This window comes from Cyrtonyx montezumae, unplaced genomic scaffold, assembly GCF_038088225.1.
Source record: "Cyrtonyx montezumae isolate F1298 unplaced genomic scaffold, pur_monq_1.0 scaffold_143, whole genome shotgun sequence".
Classification (NCBI taxonomy): domain Eukaryota; kingdom Metazoa; phylum Chordata; class Aves; order Galliformes; family Odontophoridae; genus Cyrtonyx; species Cyrtonyx montezumae.
This window is the reverse complement of record NW_027071874.1, coordinates 25,943-46,972: the sequence shown is the minus strand read 5'-3', so window position 1 is coordinate 46,972 and position 21,030 is coordinate 25,943. Positions and strand designations below refer to the sequence as shown.

The window sequence follows — 21,030 nt, the reverse complement described above, 5'->3', positions numbered from 1 at the left end:
CATCACCGCTGCGTCACTGCGGTCACCGCTTCCTTCCAGGCACTGCCAGCGCCGGGGCTGCGTCACACGGGGGGGTGGGGGGGGCACACGGGGACACCCCCCCTCCCCGCCCCCCCCCACGCAGCCCCACGGCGTGGGGACAGGTGAGAAGGGACACGGAGTCCTGGGAGTGGGAGCAGAGAGGAGGCGCCAAAATCTGTTCCCCCAAGGTACGGCTGTACACAGCAGGGACACAGCTCAGCCCTACAGGAAAAGAGCGGGGGGGGGAAGGGACCCCCTGGAGCACCTTCTGAGCCCCCCCTTCACTCCAACAGCCCCGGTCTGGGTGGGGGGGTGTGGCAGAGGTGGGGGAGCAGTGCCTAGATGGGGAGGGGCAATGGCACAGATTGGGGCACCCGAGATTGCAGCCCCCCCCCAACACTGCAGCTCCATTTCCCCCCCCCCCGCAGCCGGGAAGCTGCAGAATTAGGTCAGCACAGCCGTTATTTAACACGAGTGGAGGAGCTGGGGGGGGCGGGGGGGCCGAGAGGCCAAGTGGGGCCAACCCTGCGCCCACGGGATGGGGACACAAAGCCCACGGCAGCAGCACAATTAAGGAGGACTTTATTAGGGCACAGAGATAGGGGGACCCCCACACGTTCCCCCCACAGCTCTGACGGAGCCATCCCCACACCCAAAGTGGGAAGGCACCACAGCAGGAGAGGGGGGGGGGTTGGGGGGAACACAGGGGGGCCACAGCAGCCCCCACCCTCCCACAAACAACAATTAATAAAATAACAAGGATAAAACTGCATAGGATTGCTGAGCACCCACGGAGACACCGACAGCGAGCGGCCGTGGGGGGGGGGGGGGGCTCAGGGCAGCCCCCGTGCCAGGATGCTGCCCACCAGCGCGATGTCCTGCAGCGCGTGCTGCGCCTCCTCCTCCTCCACCTTCAGGGACACCTGGGGGGGGGGGACACTGCTCAGTGCCCCTGCCCGGAGCGCCGGGGCCGTCCCCGGGGTGGGGGCCGTCCCGGGGGGGGTCCGTCCCAGGGGGGTCTGTCCCGGGGGGGGCCGTACCTTGGTGAGCCGCGTGTCCTTGGTGCGCCTCAGCTCCAGCACGCCGCGGGATTCCAGCAGGGTGAGCAGGGACAGGCACTCTGCCTGGGCCACGGCGCTCAGCTGCTGCCGCCGGCACACGCGGCTGTAGGCGTCGTGGAGCTGGGGGGGGGGGGGGGCAGGGGGTGTTAGTGCAGCCGGGGGGAGCTCAAGGGGACGCAGGGGGCTGTGGGGACGCTGAGGGCCGTGAGGACCTCAGGGAGCAGAGACCTCAAGAGCACTGGGGACGCCAAGGATCACGGGGAACCCTGGGGTTCAATGGGGAACTCGGGGATGGTGGGGAGCTCAGGGGGCACAGAGATGATGGAGAACGTGGGGGGGGCCCCGAGGAGCCCACGGCTGCTGCTCACCTTGCCCAGGGTGACCTGGCGTGTGTGCAGGTGCCGGGCGAGCAGCAGCAGGGAGCACACGAGGAGCTTCTGCTGCACTGGGAACGCATCGTGGGCCCCAGCGCCGCCCGGTGCCACGCGGTCCCCAAACACCTCCGAGAGGACGCGGGACACCTGGGGGAGCCCCACTCTCTTGGGGACGGAGTCACCTGCAGAGGGGCGGAGGGGCTTCAGGCGCTGTGAGATGGGCAGAGGGACGGCCCCCAGATGGGAGCACGGGGTCAGTGCCCCCTCCGTGGGTCGGTCACTCACCTCCAGGCGGCGGCTGCAGCAGCGTCTGGCTCCGCACGTCCAGCTCCACCAGCTCCACAGCACGCCTGAGGGCACAGCCCCGTCAGCACCCAGGGGTGGGCTCAGCCCCCCCCCCCAGACCACAGCGCAGCGCCGTCCCAGCCATCACCGGGCGCTGTGGGTCAGGACAGGCCCCGCAGCCCCACACCCACCTGCACACATCGAGCGCTTTGCGCGCATCCCCGGACACAGCTGAGACCTTTCGGGCACAGAACTGGAGGGCGTTGGGCTCGAGGACGGGGCCGCCCCGCAGCTGCTGCAGGCGGCCGTGCAGGATGGCAGCCAGCTCCTGGTGGCTGTACGGGGCGAAGCGCAGCAGGCGGGGGCCGGGCAGCGGGGGGGGTGTGCAGGCGTGCCAGCACGCGCTCCGTGAGGTCCAGAGCGTTGGCCAACCCTACAGCACAGAGCGGGGTGAGGAGGGCAGGGGGATCCCGGTTTAGGGGCAGCGATGGATAGGGGCCGGGGGGACGCGCTCACCGATGAGGACCAGGCGGGAGCCGGGCAGCCGCGGCCACTCGAAGATGGTGTAGAGCACGTCCTGCGCCCTGCTGCCCAGCTGGTCCAGCTCGTCCAGCACCAGCAGCCTGCGGGGAGAGCCGGCAGCCCTCAGCCCCGACGGGGACCCCGGGGCCGCGTGTCCCCCCCCCACAGCCCCCCACAGTCACTCACAGCATGGGTCCCTTGGCCGTCAGCGCCCGCTCCAGCCGCCGTGCCAGCTCCCTGCCGCCCGCCCCAGCCGTGGGCAGCCCCAGCTGCTCCGCCACCGCGGGGAACACGGCGTGGGCACTGCTCAGCGCCATGCAGTTCAGCACCGCGCTGCGGACGCCCGCCAGCTCCTCCTGTGGGGATGGGACAGTGTCACACGGGGCTGTCTGCATCCTGCCGGGCCCCGTGTGCCCACTCTGAGCTTATTGCACTGAAGAGCCCAGAGCGTGGTTAGGGGGAGGGAGCAGGGTTAAGGGCAGCACACACACCTGGCAGTCGTGCAGCACGCGGCTCACACACGCCGTTTTCCCGGTGCCGGGAGCTCCCGCGATGTAGAGGCTGCCGGGCCGGCGCGCGGCCACGTGCTCCCGCAGGAACTGCTGGACGGCGGCCGTCTCCCGCTCGCGGCCGTGCAGGCGCTCGGGCACCGCCGTGTGCAGCACACGCTTGGCCTGCTGGTAGCACGTGGCTGCGGGAGAACCGGGGGGACGAGAGTGGGAAACGGGCTGAGAACACGGGGCCGCGTCCCACCGCCACCCACACCCACCTTCCTGCCTGAAGAGGCGGCTGCGGGGCGGCCCTGCGCTGTGCGCTGAGCTCGGCGGTGTCTCCTGCCCACGTCGCTGCACGGACGGCCCCGGGGGGGTCGGCTTTCCAGGGGAGGACGTGGGGTCCCCGAAGAGCACGCGGCAGCCGCGGTTCTCCTTGCAGCGCTTGGCCGGGGAGCAGGGCGCGGTGCGGGGAGTGTTGCACAGGTTGTCATCGCCTGCAGAAGCGGAGCTCTGTGTGACCCACGCGGCGGTGCCCGGGAGTGGGGCTGCCCCTGCGTGGGGGGGGGGTCTCGGGAGGTGAGCGTTTCTTACCCAGGCGCTTGCGGGGGCTCAGGGGTAGTGCCGTGCTGCGGGGTGACAGTGAGACGGGGCCGGGCTCTGCGGGGCGCGGGGACGCAGGCGAGAGGCACGGGGCAGTGGGATCTGCGGGGTCGGGGTCGGCCGGGGGGGTCTTGGCCGCGGCACTGCAGCGGGCGCTCCTCCGCCGGGGGAAGGCGATGGTGGCCTGGCGCTGCGGGCGGGCACTGGCCATGGCTGCAGCCCTGCGGGGACGGAAAGCGGTCACGGCGGGACCCCGCCCCGAGCTGCCCCATGCTCCACACCCACCTCCCCTCCCCACAGCCCCTGCAGCCCTACAACGCGACCCCATACCGCCACAGCCCGCAGCGCTGCCCTTATCCGCCGGCCGTGCCCCACAGTTCCGCCCCCCGTATCCGCGCAGTCCGGTCCCACACCGTGCCCCCGCTCCCAGCCGCAAACCCCACGGCCGTGCCCCATCCCCTGCCCCACACCCGCCCCACTCACCCTATGGCGCCAACTCAGCCCTCAGCTCCGCGCTTCCCGCCAGCAAACCGGACGGGCCCCGCCCCCGCTGGTTCTATTGGCTGCGCCTCACAGCGCCGGAGCCAATCACGAGATCTCGCGCCAAACCCCGCGGAGGGGCGGGGCGCCGAACAGCCAATGAGCGGCAGCGCGCGGGGCATGCCGGGAGGCGGCGCCGCCAACTCCGGGAGATGGAGTCCGGCGGGCGGGAGCGCCGAGCCCCCCCCCCAAACCAAAGCCCCCCAACCCCCTCCAAAGTCCCCAATACCGACAGCGCTGCACCTTTATTACTTTTATTTAAACGCAGTTCCGAGCTCGCGGCTTTTTTCCCCTCTCCCCTTTTCAGCCCCTCCACCCCCCCCCCCCAGGGGCTGAGCCGAGCGCTCGGGGAGGGCCTTTTCTGCCTTTAATGAAACCAAACGGTGCCCCCCCCCCGCGCAGGGCCTCGCTCCCACCTGGGGAAGGTTCCAACATCGTAGAAAACAAACGAACGAACAAAGAACAGTGAAAGGTGAGGGCTCTGTACCCCCCCCCGCAGCCCCTCCCCCTACGGTGCAGCTCCAAACAGATCAGTAACTGTGGGGAACGGACCCCCCCCGCGCCGCGCGGACACAGCCCGGGGTCACCACTCCGTGAGCACACAGCCCCTGCCCCCCCCACGCGTGTGACAGCCCCCGGAGCCCCCCCTGCAGACCCCCCCACTCTGTCCACTCCCTTTTGGTGACGGGGGGGGGGTTACAATGGGGCTGCACGCCCTCCTGGACCCACTGTGGGGACGCAGCCCCACACCCAGCAGCTCCTGTGTGAAAGCACTGGGGCAGAGGGCTCCGCTGCCCCCATCCCACAGCCCCACTCCGCTCTGAGCCCCCACGGCCCCCCAGGCACAGCCCGTGCCCGGCCCCAGCAGCCCGCTGCCTGCCCCCCCCCGGCCCTGCCCGCTGCCTGGAGCGCGGGGTCCGACCTGGGGCTGCGGGGAAAGGAGCTGCGTGGGTTTGCGGTGAGCGTGGGCCGGGGGGGTCCACCCGTCCTGGGGGAGCTGAAGGGGCCGGAGTTCGTCATGCAGGATCCTGGGGGCGGGGAAGTGTGGGGGGGTCCATCTGAAGGAGGGGGAGCAGCTCCGTGGCTGTGCTCAGGACCGACCGCCGGCGCAGCTCGCTTTCACCTGGGGATGGGGGGCAGAGGGGGGGCCCCGCGTGTGGCTGCAAGAAGAAAGCATGGTGAAACCAGGCCTGCCCCCCCCAACCCCCCCCCCCCGCACCACTCCAGAGCTGCGATGTGAGCAGCAGCCGCTGCGGCACGCACAGAAAGCTCAGGGCCTTTCAAATCCACATTAAACATTCATGGCTCTAAAAATAACCGTGCATCCCGCCCTCCCCAGAGCCCCCCCCGGGATCCGCAGGGCTGGCACGCTGCAGCAGCACGGCAAGGCTGCTCCGTGCTGCATCCCAGCACAGCTAACGGGGACACGGGCACTGCTGGGGCAACCTGCGCTCCCGAACCCCCCTGCCCCACGCCAGCTGGAGCAGGACGAGGACAGCGGGCGGCTCTGCTGCCCCCCTACCCCCCCCCCGGAGCTCTGCAGGGCACGGGGGGCTGCTCTGCCCTCACCTCTGTTTGTTTTGCTGGGGTAGATTCTCTGGAAGTATTTATATTCTTCTGGGGCTGGAAAGTCTTCGACGGGGTGAAAGGAGTATTTGGATTCAAAGTCATCTGCAGAGAAATGGGGGGGGGAACAACTGGGCAGGTCAGGAGGGGGTGTGGATGGGCTCAGCTCTGCCCGAGACCCCCGGGGCTGCTCCCCCCATCCTGCCCCAGCACACAGCCCCACTCACCCAGGAATGCTCTGACAGTGGCAATGGAGTCCCGGTGCCCGTTCCTCACTGGTGGTGGGGGTGGGGGTGGGCCGGCGGGGGTCCGGGTGGGTGGCGGGGGTGGCTTCCCACGGCCGGGGGGCTCAGTAGAACCATGCAGTCTGTAGGGGGGTGGGGGCGGGGGGGCGTCACGCCCCCCATTTCGCAGCACAGGCGGCGGAGGCGGCGGGGCTGCAAGGAGAGCAGGGTCAGCATCCGTGCAGTGCAACAAGGGGCCCCACAGCAAAGCCCCCCCCCTCCCCCCGGCCCTGCAGCGGGGACAGGGACATCCCACCGGCACCGAGGGTGGAGGAGAGCGGGGCCGGGTGGGCACGAGCCCCCCCAGCTCTGCCCCCTAGCTCTGAGGCTGAGCGCACCCAGGGGCCACCGAAGCAGCAGCCCTGCCGCCCCTCCCTCGCTCCCGGGTCGTGCTCCTCGTTAGGCTAATTACACACACACTGAGGCAGCGGTCCGCCAGCCGTAACTCAGCAGAGGATTCTGGCAGGGCACGCAGCACGGCGGCCTGGCAGGGGCCCAGGCTGGAGCTGCGGGCAGCAGCGGGGGGGGCACCAGGACAGCGCTGTCCCCGCTCCCCGCCGGACGCATCCGAACCTCACAGGGCCGAACCCAGCACACGGAACGGAGGCTCTGCTGCAGCTTTCTGTCACCGCCTCGGTGACATCCAGGGAGCCCAGTGCTGCGCGCACGGCTCCGGCACGCTCCCCTCCCGCCCCAGGAGGACACGGCGGCCACGCGTGCCTGAGCTGCACGGCCACCGCCTACGAGCAGACGGACGGAGCCGGACAGACGCGACCCTGGGTCAACACGACGGCACCAGCACGCACTCGCAGCAGAGCTCTCACCTGCCCCACGGCTGGGGGGGTCCCGGGCCGGCGGCGGGGGGCGGCTGCTCTGGAGGGAGGGGGAGGCCGAGGCCGGCGGCGGCGGTGCGAGGCCCCGCACGGGACCCGGCGTCTTCCTGTGCAGGGAGTTGTGCCTCTGCGGCAGCTCCGGGGCGGACTCGTTGATGGGGCTGGAAGGGCCGTTGGGGACACCGGGGGGTTGCCGGTAAGGGGGCGGTGGGGGGGCGAGGGACTGGCCCTGAGCCGCCGACCCCGTTCGGATACTGACTGGGGAGGGCGGGGGCTTGACGGGCGGGGGGGCGGGGGGTCCGTCCCTGCCAGCAGGCGCTCGCTGTCCCGGGGTGGGCGGGAGGGGCTTCTCCCGGTTGTAAGAGGAAACCTTGGGGCCGTGTGCGGGCGGGGGGGCGGGCGGGGCGGCGGCACGGCGGCCGGGGGGGGGAGGAGGCGGGGCGGACGAGCTGTGCTTCATGCCGGTGCCGCCGGCGGTGCCGGGCCGGGAAAGGTCCGGGAGGGACGGCCTCTGCGTGCGCGGCAGCTCCGGAGGAGACGCTCGGCTGCCGTCAGAGTCATCCTGAGGTCGGCCGCTGCCGGCCGGCACCGGGGGCCTGGGGGCGGCGGCTCTGCAGCCGGGGACTTGCAGGGTTTGCTTCCCGGAGCCGTCTGCGGGGAGGGAAAGCGGGATGAGACACCGGGCACAGCGAGGGACAGCGCGGCGCTGCCCGGGGCAGCCTGCCCGCTCTGCGGCGAGGGCCAGACCGCGGGGAGTGCTGTCTGGCACCGGCAGGGAGCTGGCACAGTGCGCAGCCACGCTGCTCCGCTCTCACCGCCCCACTCTGCTGCCGCTCAAAGCAGCAGCGAGCAGCGCTGGGCGGTGCTGGGGATGCCCCGCACGGAGCACCGCTCGTCTGCGGCCACCCGCGGGTGGCACTTGGGGGGTCCTGCTGCTAAGGTCCCATGCAAACACGGCAGATCCTCCACCGTTTCCTGCCCGGGGGTCTCCCAGGGCGCCCCACACTGACCGCAGTCTGAGGGCCTTTACCTGAGCTGTCCTTTGCTCCCACGGGTCTGAGCTTGGGCACACCCCCTTGGAAGAGCCCTCCCTTGGGCTGGATCGCAGCTGAGCCCGAGGCATAGCTGCTGCCACCGCTGCCCTTGGGCTCTGCAAGGACAAAGGCGCAGAGGTTACGCTTGGTGTGTCAGCTCCTCCAAGCAGCAGCCACCAGAAAGTGCACGGCTGAGAGCCCGGAGCCCACCCTGAAGTGCAGAGCAGCACCTGGTGTGGGGCACGTGCCGGGGGGGGGGGGGGGGGGCACTCACTCTCCAGGATCGGGGCGCTCCGGTCATTGATTTGAGTCACCTTCTTCAGCTTGGTCCCTTTACAGATGTCCTGGAGGAGGGCCCCGCGGCCGCGCTGCTCCTCTCGGCTCAATTTTGGTGGCTCTGTGTTGGCCTGCAGACAAGAAGCCCCTCAGCAGCAGCTCACGGCACGCACAGCAAGCACAGCCCAGTGCAGAGGGGGCACAGCCTGGCTGCCCCCTCCCATTCCTGCTCCACTGAGCCCCGCAGCACCCCACAAACAACCATTCCTGGGTGTCCCTCGCAGCTGGGGGTCAGGGCTGCCCCAGGAGCTAGCTCCTGCACCCCCAACCCACAGCTGAGGCCAAGACCCCATCCAACCCAAGGCGCAGCTCCCTCACAGCCACGTGCACAGAGCTGCCACAGGCACAGCCAGGCTGCTACGGGTAACGGGGACAGACAGATCGTGCCGAGGGAAGCCCTTACCTGACTGAAGGTGGGGGGCGGCGGGGGGCCGGGGGGCGGCGGCGGCGGGGGGGGGATCGGCATGGCGGCCCGGCTGCGGCTGCTCAGTGCTGGGGATGAGCCTGCTCACTCATGCCTGAGGGAAGGGAAGAAGCAGTCAGGACCGAGGGGAAAGAAGAGGAGAAACACCTTGCAGTCAGGGCTACAGCCACACAGAGGCCCCGGGGCTCCTGCCCCAACTCGTTCCCAACCCATTGCTGCTGTCCCATGCTCAGGTGGGGGCCAACACCCCGTGCCAACTCCACTGTGCCAACCCCAGACATCCCTGAAGGGGTGTGTGCGAGCCAGGAGCCACACAGGCATTCCCAGCACAGCCCTAACTGCACCACAACCCACCTGAACCCCAAACACAGCCACCCCCTCCGCAGCTCACCCCGAGCAGCTCCCAGCAGTGCGGCTCCCGGGTCCGGGTCGGCCACGGAGTGGGGACAGGAAGGAGCCTGAATCACCAGGAGGTGCAGGCCGGGCTCGTGCCTCTGACGGCACCGCTGCAGGCTGTGCCACCCTGGCAGCTCAGGGAATAGGAATGTGGTGACGGGAGCCCCGTGTGCACCCCAGGACGTTCAGGTGTCCCTGTCCAGAGCAGCAGCTCCTGCCCCAGGGAAACCCACGACAATGAGGAGCACTGCGGGCTCGCACCGCACCTTTCACCTCCTGATCCCGGACCCCCCAGGCCATGAGAGCAGGGAGGCCATCACCACACTTACACGAGTGAATTTCTTTTAGATCTCTTCTCACCTTTTGCAGTAAACTCCAATTTGCTGCCATACACAGAGCCCAGAATACGCTCATGTCTACCTTCAGGACACATCCACACTCCTAATAGTGCACAGCACGGGGACAGCAGCTCCCTGTGCCCCCGGCCAAGGCTCTGCAGCACGACAAAATAAACGTGTAAATCGCCTGCAATTAAAAGCAGCTCCTCTGCCGGGCGAGCAGCTCCACGACTGCAAGTGGCCTCACAAGAAAGCACCAGGACACAGCAGGAAGCAGCTCCTCACTGGCACTCACACAGAGCCAGCAGCCAGCCCACGGCTGCGGCACTCACCTCTCCCCGCTGCCCAGAGCTCAGCTCGCCCTGACCCGGCAGGGTGAGGGCACCAGCACCCGCAATCTCAGCCCTGGAGCTGCTGGGACACGGCCAAGTGGGGCTCCTTCCCCGTGCTCCTTCCCTGCCCAGGGCGCTGAGGCTCCCGCACGGGGCTCGTGCGTTGCAGGCTGGAGCCAGCAGCCAGCACAGGCACAGTGCCAGCACCGTGAGCTGTGTCACACGCAGCCCTGCTCCACACCTCCCCCTGACTTCGACTCACGGGCGGATGGTGCAGATCTGCACTCAGGATGCACTGCACCGGGAGCACGGTCACCTCCTGCAGTCACAGCTGGGGGGGAGAGGGGCTACCTGCCCTACCTCACACAGCCCTGACGTGCTGCTGAACACTGCATCCGCGAGAAGCTCTGACCTAGAAGCGTGAGAGAAGGGTTTAAGCCAAAGCAGCTCGAGGATAAAGCGGGGCTGAATTCCCGAGGAATGGGTCGTTTCAGTGCAGCACACGGCCGCGCTCACACCGCAGATCAGCAGCGGAGGTCACATTAAAAACACAACTCCAGAGGCACTGAGCGCAGCACAGCAGTGCCCGGCTTCACACCACCACCGACGCGGACACCCCCGGCCGGGAGCGGCTCTAACGCACAGCCTACATCTCATAAAGACAGCACACAAAAGCCAAAGCCCCCCAGAGGGGTGAAAGGACCCCACGGGGATCTCGGGGCACCCCTCACGTGTTGTGCACACCTCACAGACAGCGCGCTGCGCATCGATGCCGCTCACACAGCGCTTCTCCCCTTTGTTCCTCAGCAGCACAGCTCCTTCCCCCGAGCTCTGCGTGCCGCGGCAGCAGCTCGCTGTGCTCGCAGGGAAAGCGATTTGGAAGACGTGAATCAGGGCAGCGTGAAAGGCGGCCGCCAGATCAAAGCACTGCGAGCTCGTCTGGGCTGAGCCAGGAGGGGCGGAGGAGAGCCGAGCGAGGAGCACCCCGAGGAGCTCCCCGCAGCCCCGGCACCCCGCACGGAGCACTCTGCTGCTGCAGCCCCCCGGCACTGCCCCCCTCTGCGTTTGGGGCTCAAAGTGCCCCACCAAAGCCCGGGGATCCCCCCCACCCCCCCGGAACACACTGCCCGTGGGGATGCAGCAGCTGGGATGTGGTCTGCAGAGCCCTCTGCCCCGAGGGGAAGAGAAATGCCCCCTCCGGGCAGCTGGACACCCGGCAGCGACCTTCAGGTGCTGTCCCTGTGCCTTTCCGGGGACCTGGGCTCTGCAGAGGAGCGGTGTCTCCCGGCCCGCACGCATCTGCAAAGCCGACACGGAGCGCTCCATCCTCAGGGAGGCAGTGGCTTTGAACTGCAGATCAAGAGGAACTTCCAGCCCTCTGATGTCGGCTGCAGAATGCAGCTGCACCGGTCCGGGGAGGCCTTCCAAGGCCGCCCCCGCCTCGCACTGCTCCTTTTCCTGTCCCCCCTTCCCACCCAAACCTCCTTACCCCGGGGGGGGCACAGCCCTCCCAGGCCCAGGCCCTGCCATTGCTGCCCGTGGTGAGCGGGGGCTCAGGCGGCCCCGAAGATGCGCCATAAATAATTCATCCTAAAAGACAGCCGTGGCAGGACTTAAGGTCACTCAGGCTTTTAAAATCGCAGCCGTGTGCTTTCAGAGCATGAGCTGCCACCTCCATTTGGAGCAGCTCGGAGAGCTGTCTGCGTGCAGCCAGCCACGCCACGGCCCCGCGGGACTCGGGCGCTCCATTCTGCACAACCCACGCTCACTGGCAACGTGTTTTTAACAAAACCCCGAATTAGATGCTCCCACCCCCCGCGCAGCCGTGCCTCCCACCACCCCAGCTCTGCTTCAGCCCGAGCAGGGTGACCTGCTCCCAGCTCTGCACGGAGCTGGCTTCGTTGGGCAGAGGAAGTGTTTAATGAGCGGTGAGGACTCACGTCCTGCCATTAGGATGCGGGAAAGGCCGGAGCAGGAAGGGCCCTTCCCAGGGGCTGCGTGCTTCCCCGCTGCCAGCTCCTGGGGAGAGGAAGGCGGGGAGGGAGAGGTGGCACACACAGCTCCGAGACTCCTCGTGCTCTGCCTGCTGCAGTGGGAGGAAGCAGGGGGAGACACACAGACTTCCCGCCAGCTCTGGGGGTGACCCACGGCTGAGGACAACGTGCTGTGCAGCCCACGTCCCACAGAGAACAATGCAGGACCCACGGGGAGCATCCGAGGGCATGGGGCAGACCCCGAGCTCCAGCCCTGCTGGGACACAGAGCTGAAGGTTGTGTGGTGGAGCCCGGGCCGTGCTGGCCTCGCAGCGAGGAAGCTCAGAGATCACTGCTGATCACTTCTGCAGAGCTCAACTGCCTGAAGAAGTGCACCTCTCCCACGGACAGGTTGGGAAAATGTGCAAGCCACCACAGCACATCCAGCAGCAGAGCGTTATTCCGGGGCACACACGTGTTGGATGTATGAGCAAGATCCTAAAGCTGCACACAGCTTAGCACTGGGCCTTGTTAACAGCACGAGATCACTAGGGCGCTCCCAACACACAAGAGCCACGTGAGCCGTGCTGCAGCCCAGCAGTGCTCCCATGCAGAGTGAGCACCCCGCGGGGTCAGCAGGTGCCAAGAACACGGTGTGAGCTCACGGGCAGCACAGAGGGCAGGAGAGCTCGCTCTGAGACGTGACCTACTAATGCAGGGTGACAGACGGAGGCTCTGAGGCACGGCTGCACGGTCCCTGCATGCCAGCACTGCTGGTGAGCACGCAGCTGCCCCACAGCTCGGGGTCCTGGGGCTCCTGAGCAGCCCCACAGCTGTCAGCTCAGCTCACGGTGGGAAAGCCAAGTGGAGCACGAGCCTCCGTGTGCTCAGCAGCGTCACTCCTCGCCCTGCAAGCTTCCCTGCCCAGCTGCCACGGCCCTGGCTGGTCCGGCCGGTGCTGCAGGTATCTCCAGCTCTCCTGTCAGGGAGAAAGGAAGCAAGGAAGGGGGGCAGGAAGGGGCCGTGGGAAGCAGGACGGTGCAGAGGCAGCTGAGCACGGTGCCGTGCAGGGCACAGACCTGCAGGGCCTGGGAATCTCTGCTCTCAGCACTGCAGTGCCCACGGGCTGATCCTGATCAGGAAAAGACCAACACATGATCGAGCCAAGCCGGTAACACCGGAGCAAGCAGTGAGCCCGGGGAGCTGTGCTCGTTCCAGCACTGCCCTGGCACAGGCAGCAGAAACCCAACACGCTGGCCCCTCGCTCTGAGGGCACTTCCCCCCCGCTCCCTCCTCCCACCTTTGCTTCCCAGCAGAGAGCTACTTCTTTGGCACAGCAAATCTGCCTTCCTTCCAAGCAGCCAGATGTAAGTAAGTAGGTCAGACGAGGACCAGAGCGCCTCCACGACAGCGCTTTAAAGCAAAGCAGAGTGGGCAGTGAGCCCTGACCTGGAACGCGCCCTGCTACCCCGGCGTCACGCACCCAGCCCCGGCTCTGCACGGGCAGAAAGCCCCACAGCCTGGCTGTGCTCCTGCACCGTGCTGCTCCTTCCAGGACCTGCCATCCTGCAGCCACAGGAGCCACAAGCTCTGCAGCCTCACACACTGCAGTGCTGGCTGGGAGCCACGCAGAGCCACACACCTCCGTGCAGCTGGAGGAATGGATTCAAACAGCTCTCACACGCTGCAGAAGCGGTGGTGCGGGGGGGAAGCTGGCAGCACAGTGCTGGGTCACCTGCACTGCCGTCCCAGTGGACGCTCCTGGTGGCACTGGGCTTGGCACGCTGACAGCACACAGGGACAGAGCCAAGCCCGCCCTCGCCCCGCTCAGCACAAAGAGGGGTCTGTGCTGGGAGCCATGGGAAAGCAGGCTGCGTGCTCGCATTCCTGTGGGGCCGGGAGGGGGGGGGGGTGGTCCTGGTGCCGGGTAGCAGCCCCCTCCCATGGCCACCGTGCTCAGACAAGGAGCACAGAGGCGGCTGCACCCGCGAGCAGCGGTGCTCAGCAAGCAGGATCCGGCCCAGCAGCGCTGCGGAGGCAGCACGTGACACTGCGGAGCACGGCCACGCAGCTCCACGCATCCGCACTCCGCGCCGGCGGCAGACGGGCCGGATCCTGCCCTTCGTGGCACACGGCAGTGACACCCACAGGGCGCGCACAGCCAACTCCGCCAAAGGTAAACGGGGCCGCGCTGGGACAGCGGCACCTCACCGAGCAGGGCCCCGCGGGGCAGCGCCCCACGGGAACCATTCCACGCTAAAACCTCCGCCCCGAGCACCGGGCACAGCGGGCAAGGACGAAGCGGGCTCGCAGCGACCCGGCTCCGGGCCCACGAGCCCCGCGAGGCGCCGGTACCCACGGGCAGCACCGGAAGCAGCGGAAAGGACGGCAGAGCCGCCGTGTAGGCCTCGCCCCGGCAGCCCCGGCCCGCCGCTCCCCTCCCCCCGCCGCTCTCCCGCTCCCGTTCCCCGCTCCTCACCGCCGCCCGCCGCTCCTCCCGCCGCACCCGGAAACGCGGCCCAGCGGCGCCTCCGCCTCCGGCCGCCCCGTAACAAAATGGATCCCGCCGCTCCCCGACTGCGCCTGCGCGGCCGAGCTGCGGAAGTGGGAGGAGCAGAGAGCCGCGTTGGAGAGGGCGGGCGGACATGTTGGGAAGGGCGCAGTGCCGCGGAGCTGCTGCATTGCTGGGCTGTTTCGGCGGACATCGGGGACGGGAAGGAGCGAGAAGGCGCCGATGGGGACGCGCCCTGCGGTAGCGGGCAGCCGCACAGCACATGCAAGTCGCCACCCAGGAACTACGCCTATTATCCGCCACCTTGAGAAGGTCGTGCGGCGGTATTCGGGCGGCCATTTTGAGGCGATCACGTGGTTCGTTTTGCGACCGCCATGTTGGGGAGGTCACAGCGCCCCACTGCGGCCATCTTAGGAAGAGCTGCTCCTGCGTGACGTCACAGAGAGCAGCGTGACGTCATAATCGCACCTCATGACGTCAGCCCGGGCTCGTGGCTGTTTATTGTTTAGTCTCTTTTTTCAGTCTCTTTTTTCTTTCTTTTTTTCTCTTTTTTTAATCCTTTTTTTCCTCCTTTTTCTTAAAAAATAAATTTACAATTAAAGACACATTTGGTACAAAATATACACATTCTGGGGGCACAGGGCCCGGGGCGAAAGCGGGGGCAGGGACACGGGGGCACATAGAAAAATAGAGGGGGCCCGCGGGGGGGCGGCCCCAGGGACCCCCGGGCAAAGTGCAGAGTGCGCGCGGGCGCCGCTCACTGCCCGCCGGGCTCCAGCTTGTAGGACAGCTCGAAGAGCAGGTTCTGGTTGTCGATCACCTGCAGCTGCCGCACGTACGCCTTGGTCTGCAGCTGGCTGGGGGACGGCTCCAGCTCCAGGCCTGGGGAGCGTGGGGGGAGAGGACGGCGTGGGGCTGTGTGCCCCCCTGACCCCACAGGAGGGGAGCGCCCACAGCCCACGGCCCCATTCCAAGTCCCAGACCTCGGTCCCTGATCCCACGGTGTCACCTCCATCCCGGATCCCCATCCCGGATCCCATCTCCCCACCCCGTGTCCCCATCATGGAGGATCCTGTGACCCACACCCACCCCATGCTGCCATCCTGGATCTCCACCCTGAATCCCTATCCTCCCCCACATCCTTCATCCCCATCCCACAGTCCCACCCCCATCCCCATCCCACAGCCCCCCCCGCCCCCCAGCAGTTCCAGGCCCCACTCACACAGCGGGCGGCTCCGGTATTTGCGGATGGTCCTCACCTTCTCTGCGATGCAGTGCTGGGACACACAGCAGCTCTGTCAGCCCCCCCAGAACCCTGTGACCCCCCCTCCCCCCACACTTCCACCCTTGGGATGCTGTGTGGATGCCCCAGGGCCCCCCCATCCCCACCGTGCACCCCCCAGGCACAGAACACCCACCAGCTTCTCCACGTTGACCAGCCCGTCCTGGAGGGTTTTGCTGCCTTCGTGGAGGAAGGTCAGATCTGGGGGGGGGATGGGGAAGTGAGGGGGGGCCCCATGGGGAGCACCGAGACCCCCACCCTCATGTCCCCCACTGCACCTTTGAGGATGAGTGGAACGAAGGGGATGAGGGGGGGCTTCATCTTGGCCAGCACCTCCCTGTAGGTCTTGTGGTTCCTGCAGGGGTCCTGGGGGGGGGCAGTGGGGGGGTCAGGGGTGTGGGCAGCTCCCCCCACACCGAGTGCACCGATCAACCATCCACAGACCAAACACCGATCAAACACCCCACGGAGCACCCTGCTGCTACAGGTTTACCCCCCCACCCCATATCCCCGCTATGAGCCCCCCTCCCCCCCCCCCCCCGGACAGCCCATCCCCCCCTCACCGTCAGGTTCTCAAACTTCCGAAACAAATTCTTGAATTTCCCCGGGAGCTTCTGCAAGACAACACCACCGCACGGGGGGGGGGTTAAAAAGGGGGTGGGAGAGGGGGGAAGGGGGGGCCGGCGCAGGGGGGGGTCCCCCACACCCTCACCTCCCACGTGAGCCGCAGGCGGCTGATGGCAGCGTTGTTGAGCCCGATGACGATGGCGTAGAAGGAGAGCATGTCCTGGTTCTGCTTGCATCTGAGGGCAGCGGGTGAGCCCCGGCAGCCCTCCCCCCCCCCCCAAAAAAAAAGACAACCCGCCCCCCCCCGGGCCCCGCACTCACATGGCCGCGATCTTGATGAGCTTCTTGAGCAGATGCGCGCGCCGCCCGAGCGCTTCGCAGAGCAGCAGCTCCGTGCCCACCCAGTGCTGCACCTCACTGCAGCGCTGCAGCAGCAGCTCCAGGTTGGCCGTCTCGCGCCGCCCGCGCTCCCCATGGAACACGTAATCCACGAACTCCAACTGCGGGGTAGGGTGGGGGGGTGGGCGAGCTGCAGACCCCCCCCTCCCCCCCCGCGGTCCCACCCCACCCCCCCGCGTGCACACACACCTCGTGGATGCAGCGGAACAGCTCCCAGTGGAAGGCGGTCAGGTGGTTGGCGATGTCCTCGGGCTCCACGCGGTGGATCTCGCTGTCCCCGGGCACCACCTGGATCTCCTCCGGGAGCGGCACCTGCAATGGGGCGGTGGCGGCGGTGGGGGGGGGGGGGAAGGGGGGGTCTGGGGCGGTGGCAGGACCGGGGGTCACCCCGCAGCGGGACTCCCCCCCCCGGTGCTCACCAGCGACTCAAAGGTGTCGCGGGTGCAGGCGAAGAGATGGCTGTTGATGCCCAGCGTGGTGAACACGCACTCCTCGCTGGGCTGCAGCACGGCTTTCTCTGTGGGGTGTGGGATTTGGGGGGGGGGTCAGCGCTCACCCCACACTCCATCACCCCTCCCCCCCCACCCACACCCTCTCCTTGGCCTCGTAGCCACCTCCGGACGAGGCCACGGTGACGAGGATGAGCGCGTCGTCGCGGGCGCTCTGCTCCTCCGAGTACTGCAGCTTCTCGGTGACGGAGCTCAGGATGTCCTGCACTGAGGCCGAGAGGCGGCTGCGGATGGTGACGTACGAGTGGTCCGGCATGTAGACGCGGCAGAAGACTGCGGGCGGACACACGGGCAGCTGGGGGGCACAGCAGGCCGGGACCCCCACATGGGGATGGGGTCAGGGCGCATGGGACCCCCCCAGCTGGGATTATAGGGCCAGGGGAGCTCGGAGCCTCAGTTGGGTGTGGGGTGCTGCGGTTGGGAGCGCCGGTGGGGTTATGGGGTCACTGTGGTTGGATCCCTGGGGGTGTGATGGGGCCAGGGTGGTTTGGGGCTGTGATGGGGCCAGGGTGGTTTGGGGGTGTGATGGGGCCAGGGTGGTTTGGGGGTGTGATGGGGTCGGGGTGGTTTGGGGGTGTGATGGGGTTGGGGTGGTTTGGGGGTGTGATGGGGTCAGGGTGGTTTGGGGGTGTGATGGGGCCGGGGTGGTTTGGGGTCCCGGGGCACTCACTCTCGTCGGAGCCACGGAAGGCCACGCGTGTCTGCAGACACGCATCGATGCGGCGGAAGTGGCGGAACAGCGGCTTCACCTGTTTGCTGGGGGGGGGCGTCTCGTCGGGCACCCTACGGCACCGTGTGCTGTCAGGGGTGGGCACCGGGGGCCACAGACAGAGCCCCCCTCCCACCGCTGCTGCACTATAGGGCTGGTTGTGGGCTGATGGGTCCCCCCCCGGGGACCACAACCCCGTGTATCCCATGGAGATTCCACGGGGACCCCGCACACCCCACAGTGACACCGTGAACAACACCAGGACCCCGTGCCCCACGCAGGAAACCCCCACACCCCACGGGAACAGCCTTCTCTACACAGGGACCACCCTCTCTGGGGAAGCCCTCCATTCCATAGGGCCCCACACAGTACACAGGACCCTTCACATCCCCTGGGGACCCACCGAGCTCCATCGGGACCCCAGGCACCCCACGGGGACCCCATGCACTCAGACCACCCCCTGTACCCCACCAGGAGAGCTCCATGCACTACACAGGAACCCCCTCCAGCCCATCAGGACCCCATGTGCTGCTCTCCCTTCTCCACATCGGAGACCTCTGGCACTCCTCGGGGACCCCACGCGCCACACGGGGTCCCCCCAACACCCCCAGGGACCCCCACTCACTTCAGCTCCACCGTCTCCACGAGTTGGTGCAGCTTCAGGATCTCATCCTCCAGCTCATGGTACAGAGACGCGTCCTTCATGATGAGCAGATACAGCTCCTGGGGGGCGAGGGGGGTTAGGGGGCGGCGGGGGGGGGGTGGGGAGGAGGAGGGGGAGGGCACACCCACCTTGATGACCTTCCCCGCGCTCTCCTCCTCCTGCAGCAGCCCCTTGTAGGTCTCGAGGAAGTGCAGCAGCACCGCCAGCACCGCTCTCTTGCGCCGCATCCCGGCCCCGTCCTCCCAGCGCGGGGGGGGTCCATCGCCCGCCAGCACGAACGTGGCAGCGTTAAGGAGCGCCGGGACACGGCCGGGACACCTCCCCCCCCCCCGCGACGCCCTCCCCACGGCCGTCCCAATTCCACCCCCGATGTCCCCGCACGGAAGCTCGTGGACACACCCGTGTCACTGTCACACCCACCCGTGTGCCTCCCCCCCAAACACCCATGCCCACCCTCCCGCAGCCCCCTGATGCCCCCCCCGAGGATATTGCTGGTGCAGCTGCTGCAGGAAGAGCTCGGTGGGCAGGAACAGCGAGTGCGTGAGCACAATGTCATCCAGCAGAGAGTCTGGGGGGGTCGGGCAGGGGTCGGTCACGACACTCCCACCCCAAACCCCGCACCGGGACCATCCCCGCCCCCCCCGCAGAGCTCCGCGCTGACTCTGGGCCCCTCCCGCCCCGCAGCGCCTCGAGACCGTGGGGGCAGTGTGGGGAAACTGAGGCAGCAGCGATGGGGCGAACTGGGCCGCACTGGGGCGGTGACATCGGGGACGCCGCAGTGGGGCTGTCCGGGCGGGCACTGGGGGCACTGGGGCGGCACTGGGACGCGGTGCCGGGAGTGGTGCCACCACCGCGACCTTTGGACACGCAGTGCCGCACCCGACCCTGCCCCACGGACACGGCTGCGGGGGCACCCCGCTCCTCCCCCCCGCACGGCGCCCGCCGGGCACCGCCAGACCCGGACCCCATATCCTCCACCCGCAGTGGGGCCGGGGTGGGGGGGGGGAACTCAGGCAGGTGCACATCCCCCGCCCGGCGTGCAGCCCCCGCGGAGCCGCCGCCAGGATCCCCCGTGGGTCTCCGTGTCCCCGTTCCCCCCCGCCGCCCCCCGAGCGCAGCCCTCTCCCTCCCTCCCACTGTGCCTCAGTTTCCCCACGGCTCTGCAGCACCGTCCGGGGACCCCGCGGGAACCACGCGCGGCAGAAGGGCCACCATCCATCCCCGCGCCCCACGCGCCGCCCCCCCCCGCGCCCCACGCGCGTGTCACTGCACGCAGAGCCGCCGCTGCCAGTCCGCGCCCCCCCCCGAGGGCTCCGCGGTTTCGGTGCGCCCCACCCCGGCCCCCCCCAATCACATCCCCCGAGCGCGACCGCGGCCGTGGGGGGGGGGGAGAAAGGCAAACCTCCGTGGGGGGCTCCCACCGAGCGGAAGGGACACGCACCCCCCGCCGCCCCCGGGGTCAACGGGGGCACCGGGAAAAGCGTTACACATTAACCGGGAATCACTGCGCGGTGCCATCGCGGTGCGGGTCCCCCCCCCCCCAAAACCCCGCACGCCCCCATCCCCGCTCATCGGCTCCCACGCTCCCCCCGCACCGCCGCACCGCGCACTGCAGCACCCGGCGGTGCCGCAACGTCCTCCCCCCCCCCCCCCATCCCCCCCGCACCCCCGTACCTGCTCGGCAGCCCCGGCCGTGCCCCCCCCCCGCCGGCAGCCGTTCGAGAACGGCGCTCAGGAGGCGCTCGGGGGGTGCGGGATTGGCGGGGGGGCAGCGGCAGCAGCAGCGCGGGGGGGGCGGCGGCGGCTCCGGGCTGAGCGCGGCGCGGTCCCCCCCCGGGGACGGATCCGACGGGGACGGCGCGGACGGGGACCGCGGCGGAGGCGGCGGCGGAGGCGGGGGGGGCACCTCGGGGGGACGCAGCTCCAACCGCCGCCCTTCGCCCCCCGCCGGCCCCGGGGGCTCCTCCGGGGGGGCCGCGCTGTGGCGGCGCGGTGCGGGCAGCGGTGCGGGCAGGTGCGCGCTGGGCTTCTTCAGCAACTTCTCCAGCGGCTTCATGGCCGCGGAGCGCCGCGCGGGGCCATGGGCGGTGCGGGGCGGTGCGGGGCGGTGCGGGGGGGCGGCTCCGCTCGCTCTCGCGCTCGGGCTCCGGAGGAGAGGGGAGGGGGGGACCGCCCCGCCCCGCCCGGCACCTGCCCGCCCCCGGCCCCGGGCGGAGCGTCGCGATCACGCGTGGGCCCCCCCCCACTCTTCGGCCGCAGCGCCGCGCAGCCCCGCTCACAGCCGTACGCCCACGGCGCGGCGCGTTCACGCAGCGTGCAGCCCACGCCCCCCACCCTCTTTCATTCCGGCGTGGGAAGAGCCCGTGGGTATGGGGGGGGGGGGTTCCCGCTGCGGCTTTGTTCGCGCTTCGCCTCCATCCCGCGTTGCCTGGCAACTCACGGCCGCGGGGGGGGGGATTGGGGGGCGGTGGCAGAACGCAGCGCGTCCCCGCGTGTCCCTTCCACGCGCAGCCCCGCGCTGCCTTCACCTCTGCGCGGGACCGGGACGGGAAACTGAGGCACGGGGGTACTGGGGGAGGGGGGGAGGAACGCGGCCCAGATCCGCGCTGCCCCACTTCGGCTCGGGGATGGGGGCAGCGCGGCGCCGCGTAATTAACGCGGTTATTTCTCCTAATGAGCAAGGAGATGCGCGCACCCCCCCCTCCCGGCACCGCCTCCGTTTGCAGCGGTGGGGGGGGAGGGGAGGAACAGAGCACTGCCGTCCCGAACCGCCATCATCTGAGGATGGGAACGTGGGCGGCCCACGCGGGACGCGCCGGGACACGCCGGGCACCACCCCCCCCATTGCTGAGCCCGGTCCGGCCGGTTGTGCGGGGCCGCCAAAGGCGCCACGCACCGCGCATGCGTGGCAATGGAGCCGGGGGGGGGGGAGGGGAGGGGAGGGGGGTCCGTGTCCACGCGGGGTCGGCTGCCCC

The 21,030-nt window shown here is 69.0% G+C and overlaps 3 protein-coding genes across 5 annotated transcripts; all 3 read right to left on the bottom strand.

Moving 5' to 3' along the window:
* Positions 1-815: 815 nt before the first annotated feature.
* On the bottom strand, positions 816-4,040 carry CDC6 (cell division cycle 6). Its single transcript, XM_065731616.1, is given in 12 exon segments — positions 816-944; positions 1,062-1,202; positions 1,451-1,657; positions 1,707-1,806; positions 1,933-2,120; positions 2,122-2,174; positions 2,258-2,364; positions 2,450-2,619; positions 2,755-2,954; positions 3,033-3,251; positions 3,349-3,578; positions 3,841-4,040. Coding segments are annotated over 11 exon segments (1,695 nt in total). The 5' UTR covers positions 3,569-3,578; positions 3,841-4,040; the 3' UTR covers positions 816-854.
* Positions 4,041-4,683: 643 nt separating this feature from the next.
* WIPF2 (WAS/WASL interacting protein family member 2) lies at positions 4,684-13,973 on the bottom strand. 2 transcript variants are annotated; one of them, XM_065731611.1, is made up of 8 exons: positions 13,893-13,973; positions 8,354-8,461; positions 7,889-8,021; positions 7,611-7,730; positions 6,572-7,231; positions 5,691-5,900; positions 5,467-5,568; positions 4,684-5,057 (listed from the first exon to the last, which is right to left on the bottom strand). In XM_065731611.1, the coding sequence occupies exons 2-8, from the start codon at positions 8,414-8,416 to the stop codon at positions 5,017-5,019; spliced, it is 1,329 nt and encodes a 442-aa protein (XP_065587683.1). In that variant the 5' UTR covers positions 8,417-8,461; positions 13,893-13,973; the 3' UTR covers positions 4,684-5,016. The 2 variants fall into 2 exon arrangements, with proteins under 2 accessions (XP_065587683.1, XP_065587684.1); XM_065731612.1 differs by lacking the exon at positions 13,893-13,973 and adding an exon at positions 8,766-8,932 and having other exon boundaries at positions 8,354-8,468.
* Positions 13,974-14,601: 628 nt separating this feature from the next.
* Positions 14,602-20,157, bottom strand: RAPGEFL1 (Rap guanine nucleotide exchange factor like 1). 2 transcript variants are annotated; one of them, XM_065731609.1, is made up of 15 exons: positions 19,730-20,157; positions 18,545-18,623; positions 18,184-18,334; positions 18,017-18,114; positions 17,353-17,465; positions 16,788-16,955; positions 16,593-16,690; positions 16,363-16,485; positions 16,096-16,274; positions 15,920-16,010; positions 15,771-15,821; positions 15,486-15,573; positions 15,344-15,408; positions 15,148-15,202; positions 14,602-14,807 (listed from the first exon to the last, which is right to left on the bottom strand). In XM_065731609.1, exons 1-15 carry the CDS (start codon positions 20,109-20,111, stop codon positions 14,683-14,685), a joined length of 1,866 nt encoding a protein of 621 aa, XP_065587681.1. In that variant the 5' UTR covers positions 20,112-20,157; the 3' UTR covers positions 14,602-14,682. The 2 variants fall into 2 exon arrangements, with proteins under 2 accessions (XP_065587681.1, XP_065587682.1); XM_065731610.1 differs by lacking the exons at positions 14,602-14,807; positions 15,148-15,202; positions 15,486-15,573 and having other exon boundaries at positions 15,340-15,408.
* Positions 20,158-21,030: the final 873 nt, after the last annotated feature.